The sequence below is a fragment of the Lepidochelys kempii genome, chromosome 2 (genome assembly GCF_965140265.1).
Source record: "Lepidochelys kempii isolate rLepKem1 chromosome 2, rLepKem1.hap2, whole genome shotgun sequence".
NCBI lineage: Eukaryota > Metazoa > Chordata > Testudines > Cheloniidae > Lepidochelys > Lepidochelys kempii.
Window position 1 is genome coordinate 189,902,959 of NC_133257.1, and position 14,119 is coordinate 189,917,077.

The 14,119-nt window shown below is 45.3% G+C and overlaps 1 protein-coding gene across 1 annotated transcript in view; it reads left to right on the top strand.

Moving 5' to 3' along the window:
• The window catches only part of LIMD1 (LIM domain containing 1), a 65,750-nt gene extending 52,046 nt beyond the window's left edge, over positions 1–13,704 (top strand). Inside the window, exons 7-9 of the mRNA XM_073333151.1 lie at positions 3,717–3,768; positions 4,543–4,611; positions 5,535–13,704. Coding sequence (XP_073189252.1) covers positions 3,717–3,768; positions 4,543–4,611; positions 5,535–5,672 — 259 coding nt within the window. The 3' untranslated portion in view covers positions 5,673–13,704. The remainder of the gene's footprint in view (positions 1–3,716; positions 3,769–4,542; positions 4,612–5,534) is intronic.
• The last annotated feature ends 415 nt before the right edge of the window (positions 13,705–14,119 follow it).

Consider the following 14,119-nt stretch of genomic DNA (forward strand, 5'->3'; position numbering starts at 1 on the left):
GCTCGCTGACCCCGAAAACCGCAGGACCATCGGGATGCCTGGGCACACCCCAGAAAGGACCCGGTGCTAAGTCGGCACGAGTCGGTGCCGTTGACTTTGGTGCCCCAGAAGGACTGTTGAGTCCAGCACGTAGCGACTTTCTGGCAGGGCAGTGTGAAGTGGAGGTGTTAGAGCCACCCTCCACCCCGGACGCTTTTGAAGCCACCAGGGACCTGATCGAGATGACGGCTGCACAGCTCCCAGTTCTCAGGGACAAGCCTCGGGTGCCAATAAGACCAGCCCCCAGTGAAGTCATCCCGGCACCGGTGCTCCACCTCATCATGGCACCAGTCTTTGATTCATAGGCCCTCGGCGCCGCTGTGGTCATCGCAACCAGGCTCCACTTCCTCAGAGTCTGATGCCGGCTCGTATTACTTGAGACACAGTCGACATAGGTCTGCGAGGCAACCGCCTTGACAGCCGTCGGCGCAGTGGCCCTTTTGGGCCCCCTAGACTTACCCCCAGACCCAGGACACCTTTTCAAGGGGTTCAAGATCGGTAGCCTCAGAACACCGGCCACCCCACTCTCCTAGGGACGGGCCTACGCCTCGGGGATCCGAGGCCACTCTGTCCCAACTGCCCCTTCAGGCTCGGGCCGTGGCTGAGGCACCTCCAACACAGGACCAGCCGCAGAGTCAGGCTACAGCCACCCCAGCTGTAGCTGCCACAGGGGCATGCACTGACCAAGAGGTCAGGGAGCTGGAGGGGCAGTAGGACCCAGTACCTTCTCTGGCCAGCTTGTCTTCTTCCCCTGATGAAGCTGTGGCAGGGGGGTCAGCTTTGGGCTCTCCTCCAGTTGACCACAGGGCACATCAGGACCTCCTTAGGCGGATTGCCTGCAATGTGGGGTTGCAAGCGGAGGAGGTGGTCGAGGCCAAGGACCCCCATGGTGGATATTCTCACTCCCGAAGGTCCATCACGGGTAGCTCTGCCTTTGATCAAGACTGTTCAAAACAACATAAAGACCCTGTGACAGACCCCGGCCTCGATTCCGCCGACTGCCAGGGACTGGGACTCCTCCTCAATGTGAATAAGTCAACCTTGTCACCGACCCAAAGAATAGAATTAATCGGGGTGGTGCTGGACTTGATATAGGCAAGGGCATTCCTGCCAGAGACCTGATTCCAAGCCATAACAGACATTATTCGAAACCTCAGTTGATACCCGACCGCTACAACAAGGGGATGCCGGAGTCTCCTCGGCCACATGGCAGCCTGCACTTACATAGTCTGGCATCCCAGACTGAGGCTCAGACCATTCCAAGCGTGGCTCACTTCGGCCGATCACCTGGGGCGCGACAGCCGGGACTCAGTGGTGACGGTGCCGCAGCAAGTACTCAAGTCCCTCCATTGGTGTGCGCAGGAGTCCCCTTCAACAGCCCACAGCTCTCCTTGTCCCTGGTAATGGACATGTCAGCACTGGGTTGGAGGGCACATCTCGGAGATCTCCGAACACAGGGCCCATGGTCAGAGAACAAACTCTTACTCCAGATCAGTATCAGGGAGCTCAGAGCGGTGCAACTAGCATGCCAAACTTTCCAGTCCCTACTGCAAGGCCAGTTCGTGGCAGTGATGATGGATAACACCACAGCCATGTTTTACATCAACAAGCAGGGTGGAGCCTGGTCCTCTCCCCTATGTTGGAAAGCCCTCCAGCTATGGGAGTTCTGCATAGGATGCCTCCAGGTGAATGGAGTGGGCTATCTCCCAGGCGTGCAGAACAAACTAGCAGACCACCTCAACAGGTCCTTCCGTAATCATAAGTGGTCCATCCATTCAGATGTCATACATTCCATCCAAAGGTGGGGATTTCCCCAAATCGATGTTTGCCACCCAGAGCAACAGAAAGTGCCCAATGTTCTTCTCCTTCCAGAAACACAGCTCGGGTTCAATCTCGGACACATTCCTGCTACCTTGGAGAGATCACCTCATGTATGTCTCCCACCGGTCCCACTCATGCACAAGGTGCTGCTCAAGATCCGCAGAAACAAGGCAAAAGTAATCCTGCTTGCCCCCACATGGCCCCGTCAACATTGGTACACCACGCTTCTGGAGCTGTCAGTGGACACCCCGATCATACTACCACTCTACCCCGATCTGAACACACAAGACCACAGTTGCCTTCACCACCCTGGACTTCCAGTCCCTCCATCTTGCAGCCTGGAATCTTCGTCGCTAAACCTGATGGAGCTCCTGTGGTCGGGACCGGTGAGGGAGGTCCTACTAGGCAGCAGGAAACCATCCACCAGAGCCACTTATCTAGCTAAGTGGAAGAGGTTTATTTGCTGGTGTGCCCAGCATCACACACCTCCACTCCAGGTGCCTGTACCATTCATCCTGGAGTTTCTCCTACACCTGAAACAACAAGGCCTGGCAGCATCATCCAATAAGGTACACCTCGCTGCTATCTCAGCCTTACATCGGGGAGCGTCTGGACATTCCATATTCGCCAACCCCATGGTAGGGTGTTTCCTCAAGGGCCTGGACAGGTTATATCCGCACATGTTATGAGCTGGCCAAGGTCCCACCCCCTGCTATTATGGCACATTCTACAAGGGAACAAGCTTCGTCAGCTGCTTTCCTTGCCCAGGTCCCGATACAGGAGATCTGCAGAGCAGCAAGTTTGTCATTGGTGCATACATTTACCACTCGCTATGCTATCACCCAGCTCACCAAAGATGATGCGGCATTCATCAGAGTGGTGCTCCAATCAGCAATTCCTTGACTCCGACCCCACCTCTGGGGTAGAGCTTGGGAGTCACCTGATTAGAATTGCCGTGAACAAGCACTCGAAGAAGAAAAAACGGTTACTCCCCTTCTCGTAAATGTTGTTCTTCAAGATGTGTTCAAGTCCATTCCAATACCCGCCCTCCTTCCCCTCTGTCGGAGTAGCCGGCAAGAAGAAACTGAAGGGGGGTCGTGTCAGCAGGATCATATAGTCAGCGCCATGAAGGCACCGCTCCAGGGGGCTCCACAGCCAACCCGACAGGAGCTGCTAAGGGAAAAACTTTCCGACGTCCGTGCACGCGGCGCACGCACACCTGATTGGAATGGACGTGAACAACGCGAAGAACAACAGTTGCGAGAAGGTGAGGGACTGTTTTATCTGAGGGTCTGCAGCTACCAGCTTGGTATGGCTCCTTCTGAGAATAACTAGCCATGCTCACCACTCCTAAAAGTTTTCAATTTTAAAAGACGTGTCTAAACACAGGTGCCCTTCCATTCTAGAGGAAGTAGTTTCTCAAAAGTGTTTATTCCAAAATGGCAGCTCCTCAGATCAGAGCAGTTTCTATCAGTCACACCAGGATATAACTGGAATAAATGACATATTTGAATGGATCATGTACAATATTCACTGATAGAGTCTATGGTCCGGATGCTCCATGCTCTGGATGTATAAAAAACTTGTAGACTGGCCCTGGGATTTACGACTTCCTCCATAAGTAGTGTTTACTGCAGATTGTGCAGCCATTTGAGCCAATATTAGGGCTATATGGTGGTATCCAGTTTGTTTACAAAATGAACTAACAAACACTTGGAATGAAAAGCTCTTCACAACACTATCCTTGCAGATAAAGTGAAAAACCACATGCTGTAGATTACTTCTTAGTCAGAACCTACAAGCCTCTTTCATACAGATGGCATGGGTGTAACTGTAATTTCTCATTGCTCTTTTAGAGTTTTAGCTCCAAAATGTGCAGCATGTGGACATCCCATTCTGCCAACTGAGGTAAGAACCTTTTTTGCTATTGCTTACAATTCTTACTCCACTGCTTTCCTGGGGACCCCTAGGATCAAGCCATTTTTTCCTTTATGCTTAACTCTGTGTCAGGCTGAATGTTTTCCTGGCTCACAAGAGCTGTACGTTTCCACCAGAGTGCTGCTTTCATAGCAGTCTCAGCCTCCGTTGGCCCAAGGTTAAGGTGCAGTGTTTGAGACTCAGTGGTTCCTCTGCTTGATCGTTCAGTTTGCTACAACTGTGTTAATCTGCTCTTTTCACCTTCTGTGAGATTTCGTTGCTGTTACTGGTAGGTCAGGCTAACTTGTCCCTTAGTCAATACCAAGTTGCTGATTTGAAGAGTGTTCCATGTATGAGGGTGTGCCCTCCACTAGAATCGAGTTCTTATTCATCATAATCTTTTTAATTTGTGTTTTTTGGTAGAAACAGTTAAAAATGCTGACACTTTCTCAGAAATGTGAAATACTGAAGGATTACACATACTCCTTGCTGTATCCATTTGGGATTGACTTGGCCAGCAGAAATCTTTTAGTCTCTGATGTTCAGTTTTCCAGGGATGCCTACAGTAGATTGATGACGAAGCTTTGCTGAAAGCAGATCTGCAGATGGCAGGCTTTATTTGAGGTTTTCTGCCAGTGGCCCACATGCATTTGTTCAATATCCACATTGCTACAGGAAGAAATTCACAGAACCCATGTGTCATATCCTCCTTTACCCCCTCTCCCCCCATCTGTTTAATATATTTTTTTGCTTTAATACTTACAGGGGTCTGATGAGACAATTCGAGTTGTGTCCATGGACAAGGATTACCACGTGGAATGTTATCACTGTGAGGTGGGTCGACAACTTTCCAGGGGCAAAGTGAAAAAAATACTATTTTAAAAAGAAACAAAATACGCAGGTATCTTGGGAACTCAGCAGATCAGCAACTGACCCTCAGGTTAAGTTCCTACAGCAGTTATTAACTGCTGGGAAATGTCCAACATAATATGTCTAGGGACAAAGGTTTCCAAGGATATGTCCAAACTCTGATGTAATTTATTACCTGGAAATTCATGGTTGGGAGATTAATTTTCTTTTTGCTATTGACTTCACAGGTTTGGCACAGCTCCCCTAATGGGAGCATTCATTTAGACAGAGCTCCAGCAGGATCAGGCATGTTCTCCACATTGTCTTGACTTCTGAGCAAGTTTAGGTGGCACAGTAATCATCTAAACACATGTATTTCCATTGCTATTGCTAGTGATGAGGAACTGAGATGGTAGTGCCCTGATTCATGTGACCAGTTTTACATTGGTGTAATTCCATTGACTTAGAATCATAGAATATCAGGGTTGGAAGGGACCCCAGAAGGTCATCTAGTCCAACCCCCTGCTCAAAGCAGGACCAATTCTCAGGACTTCAATGGAGTAAAACAGTGGTGAATCCAGCCTGGATATTTTAAGAAAAATGCTAGTGTATTTAAGATGTACAGGGACATAACTCTCCCATAAGATCTAAGTAATAAAAAAGAACTACTAAACCAGACTAACCTTACTGTGCTGGAGGTTGAATCTTATGGATGTTTATGATGGATGTTTTCCTAACCATGACAAATCTAGGTACTAGGGGCTTATTTTGAAAGAGCTGTTAACAGTTTAAGAGCTCATGTCCTTATCAGGGAATTGATCTCCTTTAAGTACTGGCATCAGGTACTAGTTGGTTCTGGCATCAAAAAGCAAATATACATTTTAATAGCCACTCTGGTCTTTTTGTAGGATTGTGGGATGGAACTCAATGATGAAGATGGACATCGCTGTTATCCGCTAGATGAACATTTGCTTTGTCACTCCTGTCACCTGAAGCATATAGAGAAAGGCACAACTCCAGCAGCTATGTACCAGCATCACTACTAGTCAGTACTGCTAATTCCCAGAAGCCTGTCAGAGGACTTGTTGTAGTACACATTTTCCCCAGTTGATTTCCAGTATGCATTTTCCCCAATCAGTGATTTACAGTAAGAGGATACAGAGACATTAGGTAGATTTTTTTTTTTTTCCCAAGGTTTGTATGTATGTGAGCTCCACTCTCTTATCACAAATATGTTTGTTTGAACATGTAACGTTTTCCGGGCTGGTCGATTTATTTCCCTGTGCCTTTTTCTGATCTCAAGAGCTCTTTGCTTTCACCTGGGAAGATTTTTCAGTAGAAGCACAACCATCTATCACATCAGTGAGTTCATATCATGCCATGCACAATTAATAAGCCACAGACCTCTCTACCTACCTGCTGAGAACATTTCTTCAGCCTGTGAAGTGGTTTCTGACGAGCACATTTCATCAAATCCCCTAAGGAGATCAGCTTATTAATACTGATTCTTAGAATCTTTAATTCTTTAGAAAAGGGGCTCTGTGCACAAAAGCACATTCAGACCTTTCAGTTTGTTCCCAGAATTTCAATGCCAGCCTGGCTGTGAAATGGTTGAGACGCAGCCTAGCGATCGGAGCACAAACCAACCAGGCATCTCACTTGGCTGCTGAATGTCCACATCCCAACGATTAATTTTTTACAGCTGGAGCATGATATACAAAGCCATCTTGGCCAGCATGGTCACCTGTGCTGCTGCTTGTGCATGAGCATGGTACACTAGGATCACTTTGTATAAAGTCTGAGCAACAAATTACATTCGAAAAGTTCTGGATGCTGAAAATCTGTACGTGAGGGCAGTCTGTCTCCCATTGTCTCTTGCAAAGGTCACTTTAGAAAAGAGCTCTGGGCCTTTCATTTTGCCCACGGAGCTCAGACATCAACATGGCTGTGGAAAAAGGTGCGAGCCAGGAGGCCTCAATACTGACTTCGACAGTGTTTATCCAGCTCAGACCTGTTTCATAATGGTGCCTATTTAGAGTTCTGGGAACAGATTCAAGAGCATGATGTGAAGGCTTTATGTTTGCACAGATTTAGAGCCTAACTTTGCAACTCTCACTTGTGAGTAAGTCCATTGGCACACATGGATTTGCTCACATGAATAAGGATTACTTACGTGAGCAGGGCTTGCAGGATTAGATCTTTACTTTTTTGTTCCGTTCAGAAAGCAAAAATGGCAGCTGTTTTTACTTTTTAAACACCCATGCGTGTTAGATATGGGATAGATATTATTTACAGTACACATACTGTGCACACTAATGCTTTGCAGAAACTGGTATACAGGTACTTTTTTTTTTATTTAAAAAACCAGCTGTTTCACTGCTGTTTAGTGTCTGTGAACTGACCTCCCCAACGTATCCGAAGTGCATTGAAGACTAATTAAATACTAACTAAATCCTTCCGCATCAGTGCTAAGCTATTTATTCAACCCTGTTTGATAGCATGGTGTATAGTTTTCTCCAACATCCACCATGAAACAGGGCTGACTAAATTAGCTAACCAGTGATAACTACATTTCAGGAATAAGCCGGAGCAAAGTAGTAATACTCTTCAACCAAACATCTCTCCCAATAACAACTTTCTGGCGCTAGCTAACTGCTTGAAGTTAAAAAATATAGGGCCAGATTCTTCCACTCTTACTCCCATTGAATAGTGTCTTATCCCAGGAGTAGTCCGCCTGAAATGAATGGAGGAATAAGGTATTACTCAGCTAATGCTGGCAGAATCTCACTCACAGTTGATGATATTCTAATATATACATTTCTCCCACTCTTGCCCCTCCATGTTTTCCCCCCAGCCTAGAGCTGAGAGGGCCCAATCCTGAAAGGTGATAAATGCTTCCTACAAATTTCTAAGCGTGCTCAACTTCACTTTGCAGAATTGGGCCCAGCTGATTTTCTTTGTTCACCGAATGTCATGAGGGGGGCATTTTGTCCCACACAGCAGTAGCTCTCAGCATCCCAGCCAAAGTCACCCTCTGTCACTCTTTCCAGTGACAACAGCAACTTCCAGGTGCAGCAGTCACTCTGTCATGAGGACAGATAGGGCTCTTTCAGAGCTATTGATCATGCTGTTTCCTGTGGTAGAGGATGCAAGAAAGCAGTGCAGATTGCTCCATTTGCCTGGAGACCATGAGACAAGCAACTTTCACTCTCCCCACTCTCCTTTCATCCACCTCTCTTTCTTTCTCTCTCTCCTGTGCACACGCTATCTCTAAGGTTGTCTAGATTAGTGGAGGAAACTTTTGCTGGGTGTTTAAGACCTTAAAATATTAATCTGCATTAACAGTTTACTACATATCCTCATTTGCCACAGTGTGAGTAGAAATGAGCAGAACCCAGCAATGTCAGATTTGTATGCTGAGATCATTCAGCCAGGCACAGGTTTAATCAGTTGCACAAGCAAGCATAGTCAGTGGGGAGGGCGTTGGTTCAACATCTGCAGGCGAGAGCTACAATGTGATTTAGTAGTGATGGGCAGGTTTTCAATCCGATGCCTCAGTTTGCCCTGCTCTGGCCAGAAACCAGGCAAGGCTCTTGTCAGGGTTCCCTCCCCACTCTGAACTCTAGAGTACAGATGTGGGGACCCGCAGGAAAGAGCACACCTAAGCTTATCTCTACCAGCTTAGGTAAAAAACTTCCCCCAGGCACAAATTCTTCCTTGTCCTTGGAATGGTATCGCTGCCACCACCAAGTGAGTTAGACAAAGATTTAGGAAAAGGACCACTTGGAGTTCCTGTTTCCCCAAAATATCCCCCCAAGTCCCTTCACTCCCCTTCCTGGGGAGGCTTGAGCATAAGCAAGGTGAGCACAGACCAGACGCTTGGGTTTTTAGGACACTAAAAACCCCAATCAGATTCTTAAAAACAGAACTTTTTATTATAAAGAAAAAAAGTAAAAGAAACACCTCTGTAAAATCAGGATGGAAGATAATTTTATAGGATAATAAGATTTAAAATACAGAGGATTCCCCTCTAGGCAAAATTTTTAAAGTGACAAAAAAACAGGAATAAACCTTTCTCTTAGCATAGAATATCTTTTGTTTTAGCTTGTGAATTTTTCCTAACACATTTCCTTGCTATTACTTACTATTTCTGTAATTTTAGTTGTATCATTCAGTAGGAGCTGGATTACTTGCTTGGTCTCTCTCTTTGTCTCCGGAGAGAACACACAAAAACACAAAACGAAAACCTTCCCCCACAGATCTGAAAGTATTTGGGGGTTGGACTAGATGACCTTCTGGGGTCCCTTCCAACCCTGATATTCTATGATATTCTATGATTCTATCTTCTCCCCTTATTGGTCCTTTTGGTCAGGTGCCAACCAGGTTATCTGAGCTTCTTAACCCTTTACAGGTAAAGGAGGGATTTTATGCTACCCTTAGCTGTATGCTTATGACAGCTCTGGACTCTGATTTTGGCCCAGGGCTCAGTCAGATCAGCAAAAACCCCTACAGAGAACAGCAAACTGATATTTATGACCCGTCCATTAGGTGAATGCCTCTGCATGTACTTCATTGTGACTGCTGCCCTTTGGGACGATGACCCTGGAATAAGGTTGGCAAGCTGTCACGTAATGAAGGCCAGAAAAGATGTTCAGTAGGGCTGTTCAGCAAGTTATTGAGCAAGTGGGGTAGTTTCGCTCTGAAGCCCCAATATCCCCAGAGACTTACAGCCCCCAGATGAGTGGGGGAGGAATAGTATTAAGGACAGGTAGTCACTGCATTAGTATTGAGAAACATTCCTATGATAGTGCCCTTGACCCTGAGGCATGATGGGGAGATTTACTGTTGATTTCAGCAGGAGCAGAATCCGCTCCAAGACGTACAAGGACTGGAACATGCAACTGGGGGGCTCAATATGCAGCTGTTAAACAGTAGGTGGGGAGCGCTGATGCAGCAGCGGTGCTCTACACAAGACGTCTGAGCCAGGGGGTAGTAACACGTAAGGACCAAATCGTGCCAGGTGCTGAGCACCCTCGACACCATTTACCTTAATGGAAGTGGAGACTGCTCCGCTCTCCACAGGATCCAGGCCTGTAGTGCTTGCAGCCACACCCAGTAGGGGTCTGAAAAAATCAGTTGCAATCTGAGATTGTGCCAGGGTACTCAGGTGGGAAGCAGTGTAAATTGGCAACTAATGAACATCACTGACCATTCCTTGTAAACTAAAGCATTCTGACCGTAGAATAAATGAATCACTTTCGTAGGGATGAGGCATAAATGCCAGGCCCTGCACCACTGCTCTATCCTCAAGAGACCAGTAATCCCATGGTTAAGTTTTATTAGTGATTCTGACTTTCCGCAAGCCGCTACTATTCATGCATTTCTGGTCATAGTGTAGGGAAGATGTGAAAACACTAACAAGGACTGGACTCTCTTTTAAACACAATAGACTCCTCAGTCATTTAGGGCAACATCTGAGTGATGCAGAATAAAGATGATTGGGTTATTTTGGGCCGCAGTCAGACCAGAGGAAAAGCAATCTCACAAGAAGTCTGCTTGTTGTTAATTTAAAAATGTGTCCATGGAAAATGAGACTCAAGTACAGGACAACTTACTGATCAATAGATATTCGCTGCTTCTTCTTGGGTTTAAACTCTCACTCTGCTCACTAACACTAAGAGGGGAGGGAAATGAGAGAATGAAAAAGTTACTCTGTGGAAAGCCTCTTTTGGCCTGTCATTCTGCCGTGAGTTACACTGGAGAAGATTTTTCTGAACTGATGGAAAATTCAGCCTCTGGTTCCACATGGTGTCTTGTTACTCATGTGAGTAATCCCAGAGCCCTCATCACTGGAGAAATGGAGGATTGTCCTACTTTCATTTTTAAAGTTCTATAAATTATGAGTGGTGTGAACTTTTTTTTTCTCCTGGTGTCTTTGCAGAGAGCTAGGCGGCAGCATTAAGCAATTGGGAATGGAGTGTATATGTTTGTGGTTTTGAAGCTAACGTGTACTGAATAATTGCTCACCTACCTGTTTTAACTTGTACTGTTAGATCTTTGTCAGTCTGAATGAATTCTAGATGCTTTTTGTTCCTGTTATTTGGAGGAAGATATTTACTGGTTTGCTTTAAAATCTGATGTACATTTTCATCTCTGAGTTACTTATTTGCCAAGGCCCTCTTCCCCTCTGAATGGAGTGGACACAGCAGATTTCACCAGAAGGTGTGTGGCTGCCTTTGCAGCATCCTCTCCCTCCACAAGTGCTCTGCAGGATTTCGAGCGATGGCAGTGGCAAGAGCTTGTCCTCACCACATTCTCCCCTTCCCAGGCTGTGGATATCTGAACCTATGCTGATGCTGCTAGTAGTGGCCCCAGGTCTGCACCTGTCTCTGCCAGGGGGTTTTATGCAGGTCAGGGAGCCTGAAAGCTATACTGTCAAGGGAGAGGGAGGACCAGCACCTCTGAGGAACTGGGGATTTCCTTCCTCAAGGACGCCGGAGATCTGTGGGGTGAGAGGCCCCACTCCCTGTCCTCAGACACCTCCCTCAAGGGAAGAATGCTCGGCAACTCTGAGCCTGCAAAGTGCTGAGCAGCCTACCTCCCACTGACTTCACAGGGAATTGAGGGCACTCAGCACTTTGCAAGACCAAGCCTTCTGCAAGATCAACCTGGCAGACTTTCCTGGGCCACCTGTACCTTTTGCCATGGGCATTTTGGCAGGAGAGGAAGCGTAGGCCTTAAGCAGTTTAAAGCAGCCTCTGTGGAGAGGTAAGAGAAAGATGGAGCTATCACAAAAAGTGTGAGAAATGCTGGCTTATTACATGGCTTCTAAACATCATCTCTCTTCTGTTAACGTGCATGTGCAATCTTTTGTTAAATGAGCTCTCGAAACAGCATCAGCTGAAAGCAGCAGTATGCTCTGAAAGTTAGGCTAGTCTTTGGAAACAGCTTTGCTCTTTTAGTTCGCTTTTAGAGTAAAGGATGTTTTGAAGTCTCAATTTTTCATATGATTATTCATTACAGCCACGTAGTTATTTAAATTAAAAATATCTAGGGTTTGCTTTCCAAAACCAAGGTTTAATATATTTTTAACTCAGCTCATGCTTTTAAACATATACATTCTCTATTATTTAGAAGACTGATGTTGGCTTAAATTGGGATTTTTGCATAAAACATGGGGCAAGATGAAAAACTGCAGTAAAGACATTTTGTGTGTGTTTTGAAATAAACAGCATGAAAAGTAGTCAGCGTCTAGAAGATTCACAAAACTGCAGTGCTATTAAAAGAAACAAAGAGGCCCAATCCTGTGCCACTGAAGTCCAATGGAGATTTGTCATTTATTTCAATGGGAGCAGAATTGGGTCCTTGTTTAAAGAACACTTACACTTGCCACCAGTTTTTTCCTTTTTCCATAACTTCACCATGTTGGCCTGATCCTGCAAATGGTCTGAAAGTAGAACTGCTATTGACTTTGGTGGCAGTTCTGCTTATGGGCTGGCTGCTGAACTGATCCTGATGCTAAGAAATCTCTCTATCCTTTGAACGGTTATGCTTGTATTTAACTTTATATATAAGAGTTTTCTTATTGGAGTTAGTGGGCCTACTCACGTACCCTGAAGTAAAGTTTGTGTGTACAAGTTTTTGCAGGATCAGGGCCAAAAGTATTTCATGTGAAAATGATGCAGGCATGGGAATAAATGGTATACAATTTGTTTTAAATTGTCATTTAATATATTGGGGCCTCTTTGTTTCAGTTACTTAAACAGTGGGTGCTCATTTAAATTTAAAAAAAAAAAGAGCATGTTTTCAAACAATGCTCTGGTTTTGGGTGTGAGACACAGGGTGCTTATCGTAAGGGAGGAGCCAAAGGTCTTTGTGGGGGGAAATTGTTCATCATATTACTATAAAATTAGTTAACAGATTTTTTTGAGGGTTTTCCCCCCCCCATTCTATAGAGTGGATGCAGCCCTGCTCCCTCTAACTTCAGGGCAAGGAGTATCAGGCCCCAAAAGCAAAACACTGTTTCCTTTTTTTGTCTTTGTGTATGTCTGTGGAGTTAGAGTGGGATTGTGCTTTGTATAATAGAACTGCCAGGTATATTATGTCCCTGAGACCTCACCGTGGTGATAGCAAGTACAGTATCTCTAGGGTTTCCAGGAAAGCTTTTGTAGGTGAATGTGGGATTCATTGGTCCTTGCTTATACTGGGCTGCATAATGTCATTACAATAGGGATGGATTGTGTCAACAACATATGCTCTCCCCATCCTAAAAGACTGACTGAATATCTGAATCTGGCAGTGAGAGTCAGAAGACTTTCCCTTCTCCCATCACATGGCAAGTCCACTGTCTATGACACTGGCTAGATGGCACTGTTGTGTACACCTAAGAGAAGCAGATCTAGCAGTCTGCATTCTCTGGTGGGCTTTGGAAATACCCGCCTTTTGAAACAGCCCCTCAGAGGGCTCATAGGGAAATAAACTGACTGAGGAGAATCAAATTCAGGCATCTCTAGCACTAAAATTCCTGAGCCCACTAAAAGGGAAACAGGAGACCATGCAGCAGAGTGCACCACCTGCCTGCCTGAGGAAAGAAGTTGGGCATAATTTCTGCCCTATGTGGAAAATATGATGTATAATGTAGTGCCATTAGATTATAGTTATCTCACAGAGACTGTGTCCCATATACTCTAGGGTTTGCTGCAAAGATGAATGAATAACTTGCTTCCAGAACTATTTTTATGCCCTTACTAATAGTGACCCTTATTCCCAATGCAGCTGGTCTGCAGTATACACCCACACTTGAACTCAGGTGCACACAGGAATTACACTGCTTTCTACTCCAGAAAGTAAATCCAGAACCCAGGTGGAAATACTGAATGGTACTAATTTTTGTTGCCTTAAAACTCAAATCCAAAAGAGAGTGTACTGGAACTGCTGTTGGTGTTACTGACCTCGGCTACATGTGAATATGGTTTTCTTTCTTCTGTGCTGTTACATATTTATAATGAAGGCCTGTAGCAATGGCAAACCTTTTGGCCTGCCGTGATTTCAGTGATTAAAAAGAATATAATACAATAACTCTGAGTCTGAATTATTTTCTAATGTGATTACTGTATATTGCTTTAGTCAGGTCAGAAATTGAGGGGGAGCAATTTATATTGTAAACTGGGGTATTGGGTCAGCTGGATCTATAATGAAAAACAAATATTTGATTAAACAAAAGTTTTATCTTTAGGCCTTTATACTTCAGTGTACATAGATTCCAACCGCAGTTCATCCCTCCCCTCCCGCAATTTCAACACAGAAACCTAGCTCAGGCTCAGTCCATCCTTTTAGTAACTGTGTGCTCTGTCCCTGTAGCAATCTCCTGCAGGAAGTTATTGTTCTAAGCTTTCCTTCTGAGTGCCAGCTAGAGTCTCCTGCCCTCCTTGGTACTATAAATCTTTTCCTAAAGGTATTCTTGATCTTCTGAAAAAAGTTCTTTTAGAATATG